The sequence below is a fragment of the Falco cherrug genome, chromosome 11, assembly GCF_023634085.1.
Source record: "Falco cherrug isolate bFalChe1 chromosome 11, bFalChe1.pri, whole genome shotgun sequence".
In the NCBI taxonomy this organism is placed as follows: Eukaryota; Metazoa; Chordata; class Aves; order Falconiformes; family Falconidae; genus Falco; species Falco cherrug.
This window is the reverse complement of record NC_073707.1, coordinates 22,056,561-22,072,869: the sequence shown is the minus strand read 5'-3', so window position 1 is coordinate 22,072,869 and position 16,309 is coordinate 22,056,561. Positions and strand designations below refer to the sequence as shown.

The window sequence follows — 16,309 nt, the reverse complement described above, 5'->3', positions numbered from 1 at the left end:
CGTGGTGCAGGGGAACGGGAATGGGGGTTATGGTCAGTTCATCACATATTGTTTGTGCCACTCCTTCCTCCTCACACTCTTCCTCTGCTCCAGCGTGGGGTCCCTTCCCACAGGAGACAGTACTCCATGAACTTCTCCAATGCGAGTCCTTCCCATGGGCTGCAGTTCTTTACAAACCGCTCCAGCGTGGGTCCCTTCCACGGAGTGCAGTCCTGCAGGAGCAGACTGCTCCAGTGTGGGTCCCCCGTGGGGTCAAAAGTCCTGCCAGCAAACCTGCTTCAGCACGGGCTTCCCTCAGGTCACAGTAAGAGGGTTCAGAAAGATGAGGTCAGCCCTGCAGGCTGGATCCTCCGACTGTTCCTCAATGCAATGGTCTGGATGCAGCCTGCTGCTCAGGGAAGTATAACCTGGAGAAAACAGTCCCAGCCCTGCCCTGTTTTTTACGTTCCTCCTGGGCTCCCCCTGACCAAGTCCTCACCTTCTGGCAGTGCCAGTACTGGTGCGTGCTGGCTGGGCACACCGTACCAGGCACGGGGCTGTGCTCGCTGCCGGCCAGCGCTGCCGAGCAGAGCTGTGTTTCTGCAGAGGTCCCACTGGAGGAGGGACATCTGCAGCAGAGCTCAAACTTGCGGGGTTCTTAGGAGCGATGCCAAAATGCAAGCCAGGAAAGGGGCAGTCTGGTTTATTTTCCCCTGTGGCCTCCGTCCACTGTGCCTCCCTTCCAGCTAGCAGAGGAGGTGGTGTGTGCCCTGCTGTGCCAGCCCCAACCTGCCCTGACAAATACTCGCTGAAGGTGGTTTTTTGTTCCCTCTCAATAAGTTTTACCATGTGCTGAGCAGCTCCCCATTTCTACACCTGACAGGAAAAAGAAAAGAAAGCTGACATTCTGGAAACTCAGATATTTTTTTCTCACTGCAGCTAGCCTTGGCAGTGAAATACCTTAAAATGAGGGTTCTCCAAATGCAACGTGGTACCTGAGAGCAGTTGAGTGCCTTTCACCTTGGGCTGGATGCAGGCGGGGCGTGGGAGTTGGTTGGCTACCGGCCATCAGCGGCTGGTGCCACCTCCCCTGGGATTGGTACCTGTGTTGTTCACAAAGCTGTGCCTGCACTGCAGGTGATGCTGAGCCCAGGTGCTCAGGCTGCCCAGCTCATCCAAAAAGTTCTGCAAGGAACAGAGATAGCCAAACCTGGGAAATGGCCAAAGAGGGAACGGGATGTAGGATTGGTGACTTCTGACTTCTGATCCCTCATCCCAGCAAGGTGCATGGTTTCTGTGTGCGTGATTTTAGCACAATTCAGGCCCATGAAAATCCAGATCATCATCCCGCACCCATCCCATCACCATCCACCTGGAGATCTCTGTCTGGTTCCCGAAGACCGGGAGCATTTTAACTCTGAAGCTGTTTGCAGCAGACTGTTGTTTAAGCCCTGCTGCACCACATCATAGGTATCCACAACCTAGCCAAGCTCCTGCTTGCTTTTGCCTGCTCTGCTCCCTGCCTGGCCCAGCTCCTGCCTGCAGTTCAGTGTGGGAGCCTCCATGCTTGTCCTGACACCTCGCTTTAGCCCAGCTTCCATCAGGGCGTTCCTCCTCATTGCCGCTTGGCCCTGTTTTTTCAGATGTTTGTCCCCTGTTCCTCTGAGTTGGGGAGCTTGTGAGTCCCCTGACTCAGACTCAGATGACTCTGGGTTCCTTTGTGCAGCATCCCATGATGTGACAGTGTTCCAGGATTAATACTGAAACATGAGACCAAAATATGGCAAAGAAAATATAGTTTCACTTCAGTTTTGCAGCATCCTCGTGTCACCAGCTTCCACATTTTGGGAAGGCAGCTAAAAAGCAGAAGGAAAAGAAGAGAGAAACAGGATGGGAAGGGTCCTCTAGAAGACCTTGTGTTCTTGGCCTTTGCTGCCACATCTCTCAATTTCTCAGTTGCACCTGACCCTCACAGTAAAAACCATCATGCTGCCTTGGAAGAGGTCACCCCACCCTGCTCTCTCCCAGCAATCCATGTGCATACAGCTGTGCTCGGGAGCTCTGGTTCTTTGGTCACAGTCCTGGCCTGTGCTGCCATGCAGCCTGAGGAAGGATCGCAGCAGGCACCAGCATCTGCAGAGGATCTGCTGCCTCTTCTGCAGCAAAGGGGCTGTGGAGGAGGCAAGGGGTGGGCCATGTGCAGCCAGGAAAAGGCACCTGAGAGAGTGGAAGCATGGCAGGTAACATTGAGAGCTGGCTGCAGCTCCATCTTCCCTTCAGAGTAACACCCATCTTTGCATCCTTCCTGGAGAAGTGCCTGGGACTGGCCTGGCTCTCTGCCTTGTCTGCACCTGGCCTGGTGCTCCTGCCTGTCAGCCAGGGGACCCAGAAAGCACCGAGCACCTGGGGGAGAGATGTGGGGCTGAGGATGGTGTGGTCCCTTGTTCCTATGGACGTGCAGACCTGGGGTATCCCATGAACCCCCTCCTCAGAGACCTCTGGAGTTTTTTTGCCTCCCTGCAGTGAGGAGGATCATCTGCCCATCTCTCCCACCACACAAGGAGGTAAGTGGATGTGGTGGTTCTTGTTGCCGCTGCTCTGCTTGCCAGGGGCTGACACGGAGGCCCAGCTGAGAGGTTTGTTCTTGGACACTGCCCCAGTGGGGTTACAATAGTCTGGCTCTTTTAATGGGGCTTCCTTGCTTGCAAAGACTAAGTTGCACTGGGTTTTTAACCCCCAAAGTCCTGGGGACCCCTCCGTGCTCCTAGTACAACTGGACCCTGCCTACAGGGAGGAGGGTGGGTGGTTATCCCTGCTTCATCCCTGCTCAGAGGAAGCAGGGAGATGAGGTGATTACTTTAGTGTTCCTTCCCGCCTGACAGTTACATCACTTGACAAGATGCTGGCCCTCTCCAGGTGCAGCCGAGGGGGAGAGCAGCAGCACAAGGACAAATCCTTGGTGTGTAGAGGGCTGATACTGTTCCTGCCAACGGATGAAGTGCCCAGACAGCCCCACGATGGCAGGCAGGGCCAGTGGAGATCTAGCAGGAGCTGTTGTTGACCTGGAGTCTTTAGTGGCGTGGGGTCAGCCTGGCAAAACTCCTGCTATCTTGGCGGCCGCACCGCGGGACTGTGCCACTTGTTGCTCTGATAGCAACTCTGCCCGGTGAGCCTGGCTGCTTTTATCTGGCGGTCAGGGCTGCTGTCACTGCGGCAGGGGGGCTGCAGGGCTGGGGGCCTCAGGCAAGTGTACAAACAAGCTCAGGATGTGAGCACAATAGCCAAGGACAGGCCTTTGAAAAGCAGGGGGATGCAGCACGGCCACCCTGGGGCACATCAAAGGTCTGTCTCGCTCTGCACCACCGAAAAAGCCCGTGTGTTTGACGGCGACCCGTGGACCTGGCCCCAACATCGTGTTGGCACAAGGGAGAGAGGGTTTGAGCAGTGGGAGGCGGAAAGAGAAAAAACGGCGGCGGGGAGAGGACTGACGCAGGAGCTGGGACACAGTCCCGAGGGTCTCTGCCTCCAGATTATGGGTTTCTCATGGGTTCCCTCAATCCTGCTTTGTTCTGGTCATTGCTGATTTGTATCTGGAGTCTGGAAAGCGACTGTTATCCACTAGCTTTGCAAAGCTGGGCTCTGAGTGATGTCTGGATGGAGCCATAAAAGAACATGAAGATATGGTGAGCGGTGTCTGCCAGGCACATGCCTGCCCTATGGGGTCCTGCAGTACCTGCTGTACTTCTCTAGAAGGATCAGTCCAGCAAGAGCCCCTCTCTGCTCACTCCTGTGCTTGCAAGAGGGCCTGGGAAGGGGCTGGAAAGCCCCAGTAAGTTTTGCCTCTGATTTGCTCTGCAGTGTGTGCACATGCTGCTGCCTTTGGATAAAGGACAGCCTGAGCCTACTCTGTGGTAACCACCCTCTGCGATAAGGGCGCATGTTGTCTCAGGAGATTAGACCTGTCCACTGCTTTGTGTTTTTATAAAGTACATTTATTGGCAAAAGAGCAGCCCAAAGGGCAAAGGAAAACAATCAACATAAAGAAGAAACTAGCACCCTGTGTAAGCATCCTCAAGAGGTTGGAAGGATGGTTCTGCTCTTGGGAAGCGGCTGTACCCTGCAGGTGCTGGCCCCAGGCATTGGAGAGCAGCAGGCTGAGCCAGTGCCTCCTTTGTGGGTTTTTGATTGCAGGGCTTTAGCGGCCTTGGTGGCTTTTCTACTTTTGAAGCCACTGACAGGGTAATTAAATGCTCCCAGGCAGGTGCTGGAGCCTTTTGCAACCTGAGATTTGGCTTTATCTTGCCTGCCTGCTGGAAATGCCTTGTTTTAGGGTGCATTAATCTCTCACAGCAATATCTGAAAGCAAAGAGGAGGTTTTAATTGGAGTGGGATTAGCGCAGCCAGGTTGAGCAGGGAGAGCAGGAGCTTTCCCCCTGCGTGCTAATTGCCCCTTATCTGCACTGGCAGTGGTTGCAGCACCTGCCTGCGGCTGCCTGTGTGCCAGCTTTGTGCCATGGGGGCCCAGGCAATGCCATGTGCCTTGTAGGTTTGTTTACGGAGAAGAGGGTGAGATGTGGTCCTCAAACTAGGGGTGCTTGGTCCAGATTTGGCAGCCAGAGGGCTTGGGGTGCTTTCAGCACTCGAGTGCCTGGCATAGCCCTTGGGGGGCTCATGCCTTTCCCTTGGGATGTTGCAGAGTCGCAGGGTCTGAGCTGAAATCCCGCTGGCTGCACTTCGAAGCCAGCCCCTGCCCCCAGGCACAGGCAGGCAGCAGGCACAGCTGATGCAAGCGTGAACTCAGGGTATCATTTTCCCTGGGGCAGCAGGGCCAAAGGCTTTCCCCGAGTGAGTGGGACTGCACCCTGTGCCCGACCCACAGCCATGGTGGGTGTCCCTGCAGGGTGGCCGAGGCCAGTGGGTGGGTGTCATGGAGCCAGGAGGACTTGGGGCCATCAGGAGACCAGCACCCCCCTTCCACAAACATGCCGCGTCTCTGCTGGCTCTCTGGGAAAATATTTGTCTGTCTGAGGCAGGGCTTTTTAAAAGCCTCAGCATTTTCACCTGTAAGCTTCTTGCAGGAGACAGACGAGTATGAAAATAAAACTCCTAACCAAAGCAAACGGCCGCAGCCCACGCAGGGTGTTTTTTTACCTCGTCATTTCAAAAAGCAAACAGCAGCAGCGTTGTGCAATATTTTAGGTGGCCGTGGCAGAAAAAAGCCCCTCTGTTTTTCAAACAAGGTGCCTTTTCACTCAGAAGTTGGCAGCAGCTCTAAGGAACCAGCAGCATTTCACCTGCTGGAAATGCAGATGTTGCCTTACGGCAGCAGAAGAGTTTGTACCAAAGCCTTGGAGCTTGGAGCGGGGAGGAAGCGGCGCCTGAGGGTGTTGTGTTGACTGCGATATTTCCGCAGGATCCCCCCAGCTGGGCTGGGGACTGCCGGCTGTTTTTTTGTCCCCTTTGAAAGAGACAAAGCCTCCGCCATGCTGAGCTGCGTGGCTTGGTTTCTTCCGCTCCAGCCAAGTGCAGCACCATCGGTCATGGGGCTGCTGGGAGGAAAAGCAAACAGAAGGGAGGCCAGAAGGGCTGGGCAGAAGATGGGGGTGTTATCGGGTGCCCCAACTGTGACACCTTTTCGAAAGCCAGGAGAAGGCCGGAGCCATCAAATCTGCTCCAATGTCTTTGGTCTGGGTGGGAGAAGTGTTTAATTCAGCTTCTGCCAGGCTCCTTCCAGCTCATGGTGGGCTCCCCTTCGTCCCACACCAGTGACAAGCCCCACCATCCTCCTCCTCACCTCCATCCGGGATACTGACCCTTGGAGTGACAGCAATGGGATGCTGGGCATTGTGAAGGGCAGCGCTCTGCCTGGGGCATCCCCTTCCGTCACCTTTGTGGCCAGGGGACCCTTGTGCAGGAGCAGCAAGGCCAGTCTCTCGGGAGCACTGGTCTGCAAGTGTTATTGAGGCTACAACTTGGGCAATAAGCAATCCCATAAGGATGAGCAGTTCTGCTCTTGAGGGCACACCCATCCCAACTCACTACAATTTATATACACTATACAAGATCCTACATAGCATATAAAATCATATACAAACTTACAGGTGTGTGTGTATAAGTCAAGTATGTTTTTTCCATTATATATATATATTTTATATATATATATATATATATATAATGGAAATATATATATGGTCAAACAGTTTCAGCAGTTTTGGGAAGAGGCATTTTGCTGACATGAGTTGCAGAGTTGGGCTGCCAAGGGCCTGCGGGCAGGTTCCCTGGGGGGTGATCCCCTCTAGGTGATGTGGTGATGACCCCAGTTGTGCCGATGTCCCACTTCTCTCCCCAGCCCGGATCTGTGGCATGGGAGCCTGGTGAGGGTGGCAGCATCCATCGTGGCACCCAGACCTGCCTGGTGGCAGCATCTGTGTTGGCACTCAGACTTGCCCAGGGAGGGGGCAGGACGTCCCTGAGGGTGCCACCAGGGCTGTGCACAGGAGCTGTCCCCGTGGCTGCAGCTGGGCAGTGTTTCTGAGAGCCAGGGATGGCAAGAAAAGGGCACATGGAATTTGGCCCATGCACCCCGTGCACTACTTCTGCTTCCCGAGAGGGTGAGGAAGGAGTTGATGAGACATCAGGGCCTGGCTTTTCCGTGGAGCAGCACGTTGCTCTGATTAGCAAAAATCGCGAGCTCTTCCTTGCACTCCCCCATGTGCTGCATGCCTCTGCTCTCACCCCACCATCACTGCCCCATATAGCCACCTCACTGGTGTGTCCCATCACCTGCAGCTGGGCAGAGGGCTTGGGGCTGGTGTCTCCCGTGGGAATGATCCTTACCCCATTGTACTGGGAGAAGGAGGATTTTCCCTATCCAGGACAGGAGGCTGAGGCCAGCAGACCTCCTACCCTGCTGAGCCTCTCTGAAGCCGGCATTTCTCCCGGTGACCTTGGCAGCAGAGGCTGCAGAGCTGGCTGGCTCTGAGGGCAGCGTGTCCCCATCCAAAATGTCAGTCTGTAACACCTGGCACATGTCTCTCCCTGGGTGTTGGAGCAATGAGGTTTTTCCAGTGGCAGAGGGATTGCTCTCTGCTGGGAAGGGGAGGATTTGAGGGGGGCTATTGCTCTGCCAGAGGGTCCACACCATGTGCCACCCCAGCTGTGCTCATGAGCGAGATGGGGAGCCTTCCCCTGCCCAGAGCAGGGGACCCGCAGGGGGCCAGTGTCTCACACCCCTGCAGTAACCCCCCTGCCCTCCTTGCTCGCTGCTCCCTCCCTGCCTTATCTCCCAGGGACAGCAGCTCCCACCCCACCAGCTGCCTCCTGGGGCAATCAGTGGGGAGCACAAGGGCCTTATCTGCAGGCCAGCTGTGGGCAGGGCTCCCTGCCATCCCTATCAGCAGGGCGGCTCCAGACCTGGGGCTGAGGGGAGCCAGCCTCATCCCTGCTGTGCTGAGGCCAGGGCTGGGAGCATTGCCATGGCCCCACGCTGACCGTTGCAGTGGGATGCTCCAGGGCCCTGGGACCCCTCTCCAGCTCAGCAAGCATGACGCTGCCAGATTTGCAGGGGTCCAGCCGAGGCCATTGCACTGGGTGGTTGTGGTTTGTGGTGGGGTGTGTGAAGGCAGATGGTGACAGCAGCCTTGTGTGACTGCCAGCAGGACCCCCCATCCTCTTCCACCAAGCTCCAGCAGCAGTTTCCTCATGCGGGTGATGCTTGTGGGGGCTGGAGGGGGCCAGATGGGGCCAGTGCCCTGGGAAAGTCTTTCCTGTCCCTTTCACAAGACCTCCACGTTTTATTTGTTTCTCCTGAGTTGCTCCCACCCTCCTGTTTCCAGTGGCTCAGCAAGGAGCTGTCGGAACACCAGTGGGGTGGGGACACCGTCTCTCCTGCTGGGGTAGGGGATACCAGGGTCATCTGTGGTCATGCAGAGCATGGGCATCTCTATGATGAAGTGCCCATGAAGTGTGGCTTCCCCCAGAGGTGGGTGCCAGGCATCCCCCTGTGCCATGGGGTTCCATTACTCTTGGGGTGCTGGTCCTGCATGGCACAGGGACTGGGCAGAGCGAGGGATGTTTCCTGGGAAAGGGAGCATCCTGGCTACTCTGTCCCACTTAGCAGAGTCTGTCCCTTTGTGTCCTGGGGCATTACAGTGACCGCGGATCACCAAAAGCTCAGGGTGAAGATCTTTATTGTCCAATTCTCTGGCTGGACCACAGCCTGAGGTAGGTGTGAGGTTCTCCCTCCTTGGCATCCCTGCTGTCCCAGGCTCTGGGTGGGAAAGATGAGCATGGGGGGAAATGCATTTTTGCCTCTTACAGCTCCTACCAGGGCTTTGAATGAGGATTTTCCTTCCCCGTCATGTCCTGGCTGTGGAGAAGCAGGTGAGGGTCAGCCGGGAGCCTGCCATACCCACCGGGGTCAGCCCCTCCAGCCATAACATCAAGGAATTATAGACGGGTGGAAAACCATCTAAAAACCTGTGCAAATATTTGCATTTCAAGCTCTTTTCCAAATGTTGGGGAATGCTGACAAAGCAGCAGCGTGGGTGATGCAGGCATGCCCAGAGGGTCTGCTTTTTGGGTTTTTTTTTTGTCTGGGGGCAGGATTTCAATGGTCAAAGAGTTTTGTTTAAAATAAAAAAGCTAATGAAGCAAATGGGGAGATTTACCAGCACTGCTGCTGGCTCCTCTACCAGCTCCTTGGGGCAAAACAGCCACCCCAATGCTGAGGGGACCATGAGCCTTTAAACCACCGTTGCTCTGGGCCAGTGGGTGCATGGCTGCTGCCTCAGTGCTCCATTTTCCTACTCTGCTGAAGGGGTTTTTGGCAGGAAAGGGGCTCCCTGTGCCCAGTGCTGCTCTGCCCTGGAGCATCTCAGTGGTCTGGGGCTGAGGTCGAGCTGATGGGACTTACCTGGAACCTTGTGTGGCCCCCCGCGTCCTGCCCATGCCAGGGGATGTTCACTTGCTGTTGGCTCCTGCCTGTCCTGCTAGCCTTTGGGCCTGGTAGCAGCCTGTGTGGAAAAGAGTGACCAGGGGAGAAGGGTGGCCATGGACCCTGGTGGTCCCAGGATCACCTGTCCCAAGTGTGGACAGGGACTGAAATAAGGGGATAAGTTGGGGGGAACCCTGGGCTACCCCATCCCACTGCATTTCCCCTCTCCACACCCATCTCTGACAGCTCCTGGGGCAGGTCAGAGCAAGAAAGTTGCAGGCAGGTCCCATCCTGCCAGCGTAGGGAGGGCTCAAGGGCTGTGGGCTGCAGGGGCAAGAGTCCTCTGTGTCCCTGGGGGGCAGCTTGGGGTGGTGACACCCAGCCCCACAGCATGCTGTTCACAGCAGGATGGTGTGACTGACATGTCCTGGCTCCACGTGGGGTGGGACGGGATGGACTTGGGCATGGTGATGGGTCTGAGGGCTCAGTGCAGGTGGAGGTGGGTCAGTGCTTCTGGGTGTCACCGGTGCATCTGGTGCCAAGAGGGGATGGAGAGGGGTGTGTGTGCATTGATGGAGCCTCCTGTGCACGTGTGCATGCATGGTGGGACCAGCTCATGCTGAGTATTGATACATGGGGCTGCCCCCCTGCTCTGGGTTTGGGGTCCAGCCATGTCCTGCATCCCCCTCTCAGGCTGGCGGGATGCTCCATGCCCCACAGCCGTACCTGGCACCTCAGAGTGTGCTTTGTTTGGGGGAAGTAGATGACCCAGGGCTCAAGTAGGGTCAGGTAGAGGGTCATCATGATACTGGTGCAGTGAGTCAGGGACAGACACAGGTGTGCTGGGCAAGGGAACTACCGCATGACCTGTGCAGTGGGCACACATGAGTGGTGCTGGTCCTGGGGTTATGTGCAGGCAGGGGAATAGGCCTCTGCATGTGACAGCCTGGGTGGTGCAGCACGTGTGTGTGCATGCCAGGGCAGGACTCTGCTTCTCTGGGCCGGGCATACGTGCAGATCGGTGCAGTGGTGATGGACCACAGCGGGATGAGCACCAGGTAGACAAGGCAGGACAGCAGGACTGCCATGACATAGCTCACAGTGACTGTCATGAAGAGGCAGATGCAGCAGACGTCATAGGAACTGATGTGTTCCTTCAGCTGTGGGCAATGCTGGTGAAAATGTTGCAGCACAGGGGTGCTGGGCAGGGGTCCCCCATAGGTTCTGTGCACCCTGTGGGGCTGGCAGCACCCAGGGCTGTTGGCTGCTCTCTGCAGAGTGCTGCACATAGAGACCACGTGTACATGGGGGTGTGTGCTTGTGCAAGGCGGGGGTGAGTGTCTCCGTGTGTGCAAGGGGTGTCTGAGTGCACAGGGCTGGGTGTGCAGTGTGCAGGAGGTATGGACAGGGGTATAGGGTGCAATACGGAATGCTGTGTGTATGAGACACAATGTATGGGGCTAGAGGTAGGCTACGGTGTGTAGGGGCTGCAGGGAGTAGGGCTGAGTGTGTGAGGTGTAATGTATAGGGATGGATGTATATTGGGTGCGGTGTGTAGGGCTTAGCATCCAAGCTACAGATAGGGTTTACAGGGTGCAGAGTGTGTTAGGTGTGGGGCACAGTATATAGGGCAGGGTGGTTGTGGGGGTATACAGTGTGTAGGGACAGGGGTACAGGGCTTGGTTAATGGGGCTGAGGAGTGGGGTAGGGGCAGGAGCGCACAGCACCTTGGACATGCACAGAGCTGCCAGGATCCCAGGGTGCCCTGTATCCCTCATCTCCACGGAATGGTTGCAGAGGGGGCAGCTGTGACGGTGGCACTCTCATGGGCAGTGCTGTCTTGCTGTGCTGCAGAGCTCCTGCTTCAGCCTGCCCTCCCTGGCCACCACTGCAGGAGACACGTGAGGAGACAGTGCTCCCCCAGCCCCAGGGCCAGCCCCTGGGGCCACCCCACCACGGAGCAGTCCCTGCTCCCCTGTTACCCCACTTAGCTGGAGGAGCCCTAGGCTGACTACACCTAGAAGACCAAGCCAGCAAGAGCTGGAAGAGAAGGAGGAAGAAGGAGGAAGAGAATGGTGATGGAGCTGGGCATGATGTGCAGAGCCAGCCACACCTGCAGGTGGGGGAGTACAGGGAGAATGGAGCCAGGGTCAGGTCCTGGGGCTGCTGTGGGAGAGGTGGAGAGGAGGGGACAAAGAGCCTTCGGGTGCTCAGTCCCAGGGGCTGCTGGAGCTGGGGGGTGGTGGGGGAGAGGATGCAGATCCAGGCCATTTGAGCTGATGCCTGGCTCTAACATCTCAAGGACACTGGTGTGAAACAGCAGCTCTGCTGCCCCGTGTCCCCAGGATGGGGCTCAGCCCATGGCTTTGGGGTGACTTACAGGAAGGAGGCCAGTGAGCTCAGGTAGATGGGGGTGCTGAAACGAAGTGGGATGAGAAGCTCCATGGTGGGCCAGACAGCTGCAGGGCCTTGGCCTCTTGGGATAGATGGCATCCTGCTCCCACAGCAACCACAGCAAAATGGATTCCCCCATTCCATTCCCATGGCAATCACAGTATCCCCCTCCTGCCCCCATCCCATTCCCATGGAAACTGCACCATTCCCAGCCCCCCACCCTGTATCCCAGTCCCATGACAACTGCAGCATCTTGTTCCCATGGCAGGGTGCAGGGGACCCATTTGGGGTGCTGGTGCCACTCTGGCTTCAGCAGGAGCCCGCTGCCAAGCGGCAAAGGGTGGGGGCTTGGAGGTCCCTGGGGACCCAGTACAAATCAGTACTCATGTTCCTTGGGGTGCTGGCAGGACACGAGGAGCTGCGGGCACCCTGGGACCCATGAGGATGCTGGGATCCGCCTAGGACAAGGACCCGCTGCTCCCGGCCTGGCGCCCCAGCTCCGCGCTCAGCTGCGGCCCCTCCGCCGGGCGGGCTCTGCCCCCGGGCCGGGCGCCCAGCGCGGCCCAGCCCTGCCCTCTGCCGTCGCGGAGCTGCCCCCGGCCGGGCTCAGCCCCGCGCTGCCGGGACCCTCAGGGCGGGCAGGGCCGCGCAGGGGCTGGCAGGCACCCCCCGGTCCCCCGGCACCACCTCGCACCCGGCCACCGCGGCTGAGGGGACGTGAGGTCGCGCCGCGCACGCTGCACGGCCCCACGGGCACCCCCGGCACCCCCAGCCCATCGCCCGCCACCGTGCCCGAGGGGGCGTGTGGGCGGTGTCACCCCGGCAGAGGTGCTCTCCCCCCCGGGCTGGGGGTGCGCAGGCGTGCCGGCACGGGCTGTCCCCCCCCCGGCACCCCGGGTCGATAACCGGGCGGCCGAGCGCCCCGCGGGGCCGGCATGGCGCGGCGGGACACACACGCCAATGGGCGCCCGCAGTGGCGGCACAGGGAGGGGAGCGCCGGAGCTGCTGGTTAAACTGGAACCAGGCGCGGTGGCCCCCCCCGCGGTCCCTGCCCCGGGGACTCTGACCCCACGGGCGGCCAGGGGAAGCCGAGGCAGGCGGTGCTGAGCAGCCCTGGGACGGAGCCGGGGGAGCAGGGCAGGATGGACCCCGCCATGGAGCTGGCAGAGGACCCCAGGTGGGTGCCGGGGACCTCCGTGTCATTTTGCAGCCAGGCAAATCCAACTTTTTGGAGCAGGATTTGGGGTTATTCCCTCTGTAAAAGAATGCAGGCGCCTGGGGGTGAGGCAAGCCAGCCAGGGGACCCCGGGGACCCTGCGGGGCTGGGTGTCCCTGTGTCCCTGCCAGCCTCGTGCAGCGATCCCCTTCTCCGCAGGTTCCCCCGCCCGTTGGTGGAGATGCTGATCAGGAACTTCAGCGTGCCGGCAGCCTGCTTCTCCCTGCCACCCACCTCCCGGCAGCTGCTGCAGCGTAGGTGGGGGGCCCGGGGGGGGGGCGCGGGGGGACGACCCCTCCTCTCGCCACTGCCGGAGCAGGGCAGGGACGAAGGGGGATGAAGGCGGTAGGGCGGCTGCGGCAGGTGCGGGCAGGGAGCAGCCCTGAGGAAGCAGGAGGCAGCTGGGTGCTGCTGGGGTGTCAGCCTCCCCGCCATAGCCCTGCCTGCAGGGATGGGGGTGACCCTGGGGAGGGTCAGCACCGGGGTAGGTGACATGGGACACGGGAGCAGCAGGGCAGAAGCACTAGCTCTGGCACAGCCAGATGTGGCGAGGATGCAGTGAGGAGCTTCCCGAAGCGTGGAGTGGTGGGGCAGTGGAGCTCCCTGCTGTGGTGGCCCCAGGGGAGACAGGAGGGGATGGAGCCAGCTTCTTACCCCTCCCTGGCAGAGCTGGACATGGCCCAACTCACCATCATGGGCCTTGCCACCATCATGACGCTGCTGTCAGTCATGATATTCGTGGAAGAGGCCTTCTACCTCACACGCAAGATCCGCTGCCCCATCAAGATGAAGACCCTCTGCTGGAGCAGCTCGGCCCCTACAGTGAGCTGGGGCATGGGGGTGGTGGTGGGCATCACCCTGGTGGGCCTGGGCCACCCAAGGGGTGCCAGCCCCCAGGAGGAGGGGAGCAGCAGTGTGCCAAGCTCACATCTCCCCCAGGTTGTGTGTGTGGTCAGCTGCTTCGGTCTGTGGATCCCACGCTCCATGATGGTGGTGGAGATGGCTACCACAGCGTGAGTATTGCCTACCCCAGGGCAGGGGCACCGGGGAGCCCGCAGGCCCTGACCTGCTTTCCTCCTCCTCCTCTTCTGCAGGTACTTTGCCATCTGCTTCTACCTCCTGATGCTGGTCATGGTGGAGGGCTTCGGGGGGAAGGAGGCGGTGCTCAGCACCCTGAAAGATGTGCCCATGGTGGTCAGCACTGGGCCCTGCTGCTGCTGCTGTCCCTGCCTGCCCCGAATCACCATGAGCAAGTGAGGGACAGCTGGGGTAACCCCCTGCCCCTGGGGAGGGCATCCACCCCCCGCTTCTGCTGGGGCGGAACAGCAAGTCCCCGGGCGGAGGCTGAAGGACCTCAGGGTGCTATCAGCCTCTCTCGCTGTCAGGAGAAAGCTTCAACTGCTGATGCTGGGGACTTTCCAGTATGCCTTCTTCAGGGCTGTCGCCGTCTTCCTGGGGCTGGTCCTGGCTGCTGATGGCAACTACAACCCTGCTGATGTGAGTGCCCGGGCATGGGCAGGGTGACATCCTGGCCAGGGAGCCTCCACCAGCCCTCGCCTTGCACAGCAGCTTGGTCAGCCCAGGCACGTTTCCTCTGTCCCCCCCAGATCTCGGCAGAGAGCGTGGCCCTCTGGATCAACACCCTGGTCGGCGTCTCCACGCTCTTCGGGCTGTGGGCCTTGGGCATCCTATTCCGGCAGGCCCGGCTACACCTGACAGAGCAGAACATCAAGGCCAAGTTCTCCTGCTTCCAGGTGAGCCCTCGTCCTGCCTGGCTCGTCGCTGAGCGAGGGGCTCTTCCAGCACACCTGGGATGAGGTGGTATGGGGGAGGAGATGGTGGGGCAGGAGCTACTGGTGGGCAAGAGCCAGGTCTGGCTGCTGGAGTGGGGAAGGCAGCGGCTCCTGCCCCACCACCTCTGGTGTTGGTGGCTGCAGATCCTCCTCCTCCTGACGGCGCTGCAGCCTGCCATCTTCAGCATCCTGGCCAACAATGGCAACATCGCCTGCTCACCACCCTTCTCCTCCAAGGCCAGGTCACAGCGTAAGTCAGGAGATGGGGGAGCAGTGTCACACGCTGCTGGCTGAGCCCCGCCATTGCACGGTGGGGTGTGGGGGAACGGGCATGGTGGATCGAGGCAGCTTCAAATGACCCTTTCCCTCTTCCAGAGATGAACATGCAGCTGTTGATCCCACAAACCTTCATCTTGGCAGTGGTGACACGGATGTACTACCGCAAGCAGGATGACAAGCCAGGCTACCAGCCTGTCAGCTTCACACCTGCTGGCACCAGTGTCAAGGCGTGAGCGGGAGGGAACAACCGGGGTGCCAAGGTGCAGAGTAAGGCCAGGGACTGGTCTGCCCTGTACAGCCATCTCCTCCTCCTCTGGCCCTGGGGAGCTGCTGGCAGCAGTTGAGGCAGAGGGGGAAAGGGCATCTTGGCATGTGGTAAAAGGGTCTGAAACCTGAAAACCGCAAGCCAAAGGGATCCGTGAAGCTGCCTCCAGCCCAAGGGGCTCTTGTCTGGCACCAAATAAAGATAAATCTGTACCCAAGTCTTGTGCTGGTGACTGCGCTCAGATTGTCTCCTGCCCAGGCTGGGCTGAAAATGACTCCACACAGGGGGAGGCAGATGGAGCCCAGGCCAGCACAGCCATGGCATGGAGTCCCCAACACCCAGCTGTGACACAGACCTCTAGGTGCTGCTGGCTGGGGTCTGACAGCCAAGACAATGCCAGGGCAGCAGCATTTTCTCCTGAGACCTCTGAATGGCTCTGGCCCATCCCTGGGGCACACCCTCCACAGCCATGGCGGCTCCTGAGAGCAGAGTGGGAGCATCCCTACCTGCCAGCCTGGGGCCAGGCAAAGGAAGGAGCCTTGAAGCACCTTCACAACACGGGCAGTTAGTTACTGCTGCCTTAACCAGCCCTGCCTGGGATCTGCTCTGGTAGCAGTGTCTGCTCTACACCTACAGCAGAGGTGGGGATGGATGTTAGGTGTGATGATGACTTGCAGAAACCACTGGGTAATCTCCTGACCCCTTCTGAAGCATCTTCTCACTCAAACCACTGCTAAGATGGCAGGTGAGGAGACCATGACAGGAGCTGGCTGGGCTAGGATGGCAGAAGGGATCTGGCACACACTGAGTAAAATGACTTTACATTTATTTGGCTAAACATAAAAGCCAAACCTCAACTCCAGTACAAGCCAGTAAGACACACTGTGTGCACACAGGCCCATACAGAGAAACCAGCACAGCAAACACTGACTAGAAAGAGCCAGCTCAAGGTGGCCACTGCTGCAGGGCTGGGGATGACAGCAGGACTGGGTGATGCAGCATGGCTGGAGATGGGCAGCAGATGCCAGATCATCAGCACTAAGACCAGAGCTTGCTGCCAGGCACCACCAAAACCTCCCCCTGACCTGCACCCCGGTGCCCTCCCACTGTAATACCTCTGTCCGGTGCGACATGTCGAGGAAGCAGAGTCAGAAAGCCAAAGCTCCCAAGTTTTAATTGACTCATTTTGGGGAGAAAGCAAGTTGTCTCTGCCATGAGGGAGGAAAAGTGACTCAGAGCTTTTTGCAGGTAGCTGTGTCCAAAGCGAAACTGCTCAGCCGGAAGAGGCACTGGTGATGTGTTATGAGACTGCCAAATTTGACAAGACTCCTGACCACAGCACATGGACACTACCAACATGGCTTTCTAGGCACCAGCAGAAGTGCTGGGACCCAGCAATCTCACGGTTTTGCCAAGAAGCAACACCCAGGCAAGCAGCAAATATGGGA

The 16,309-nt window shown here is 58.6% G+C and overlaps 1 protein-coding gene across 1 annotated transcript; it reads left to right on the top strand.

Moving 5' to 3' along the window:
- Positions 1 to 12,254: 12,254 nt before the first annotated feature.
- SLC51A (solute carrier family 51 subunit alpha) lies at positions 12,255 to 15,078 on the top strand. Its single transcript, XM_055723734.1, has 9 exons — positions 12,255 to 12,485; positions 12,684 to 12,778; positions 13,192 to 13,346; positions 13,464 to 13,537; positions 13,619 to 13,777; positions 13,910 to 14,021; positions 14,132 to 14,278; positions 14,462 to 14,567; positions 14,693 to 15,078. Exons 1-9 carry the CDS (start codon positions 12,451 to 12,453, stop codon positions 14,827 to 14,829), a joined length of 1,020 nt encoding a protein of 339 aa, XP_055579709.1. The 5' UTR covers positions 12,255 to 12,450; the 3' UTR covers positions 14,830 to 15,078.
- The last annotated feature ends 1,231 nt before the right edge of the window (positions 15,079 to 16,309 follow it).

Bases quoted from the DNA above. Each gene is read 5' to 3' on its own strand.
- SLC51A (XM_055723734.1), top strand. From the start codon at position 12,451: ATGGACCCCGCCATGGAGCTGGCAGAGGACCCCAG. The intron at 13,347-13,463 runs GTGAGCTGGGGC...CATCTCCCCCAG, and splicing joins GGAGCAGCTCGGCCCCTACA to GTTGTGTGTGTGGTCAGCTG. The intron at 13,778-13,909 runs GTGAGGGACAGC...TCTCGCTGTCAG, and splicing joins CCCCGAATCACCATGAGCAA to GAGAAAGCTTCAACTGCTGA.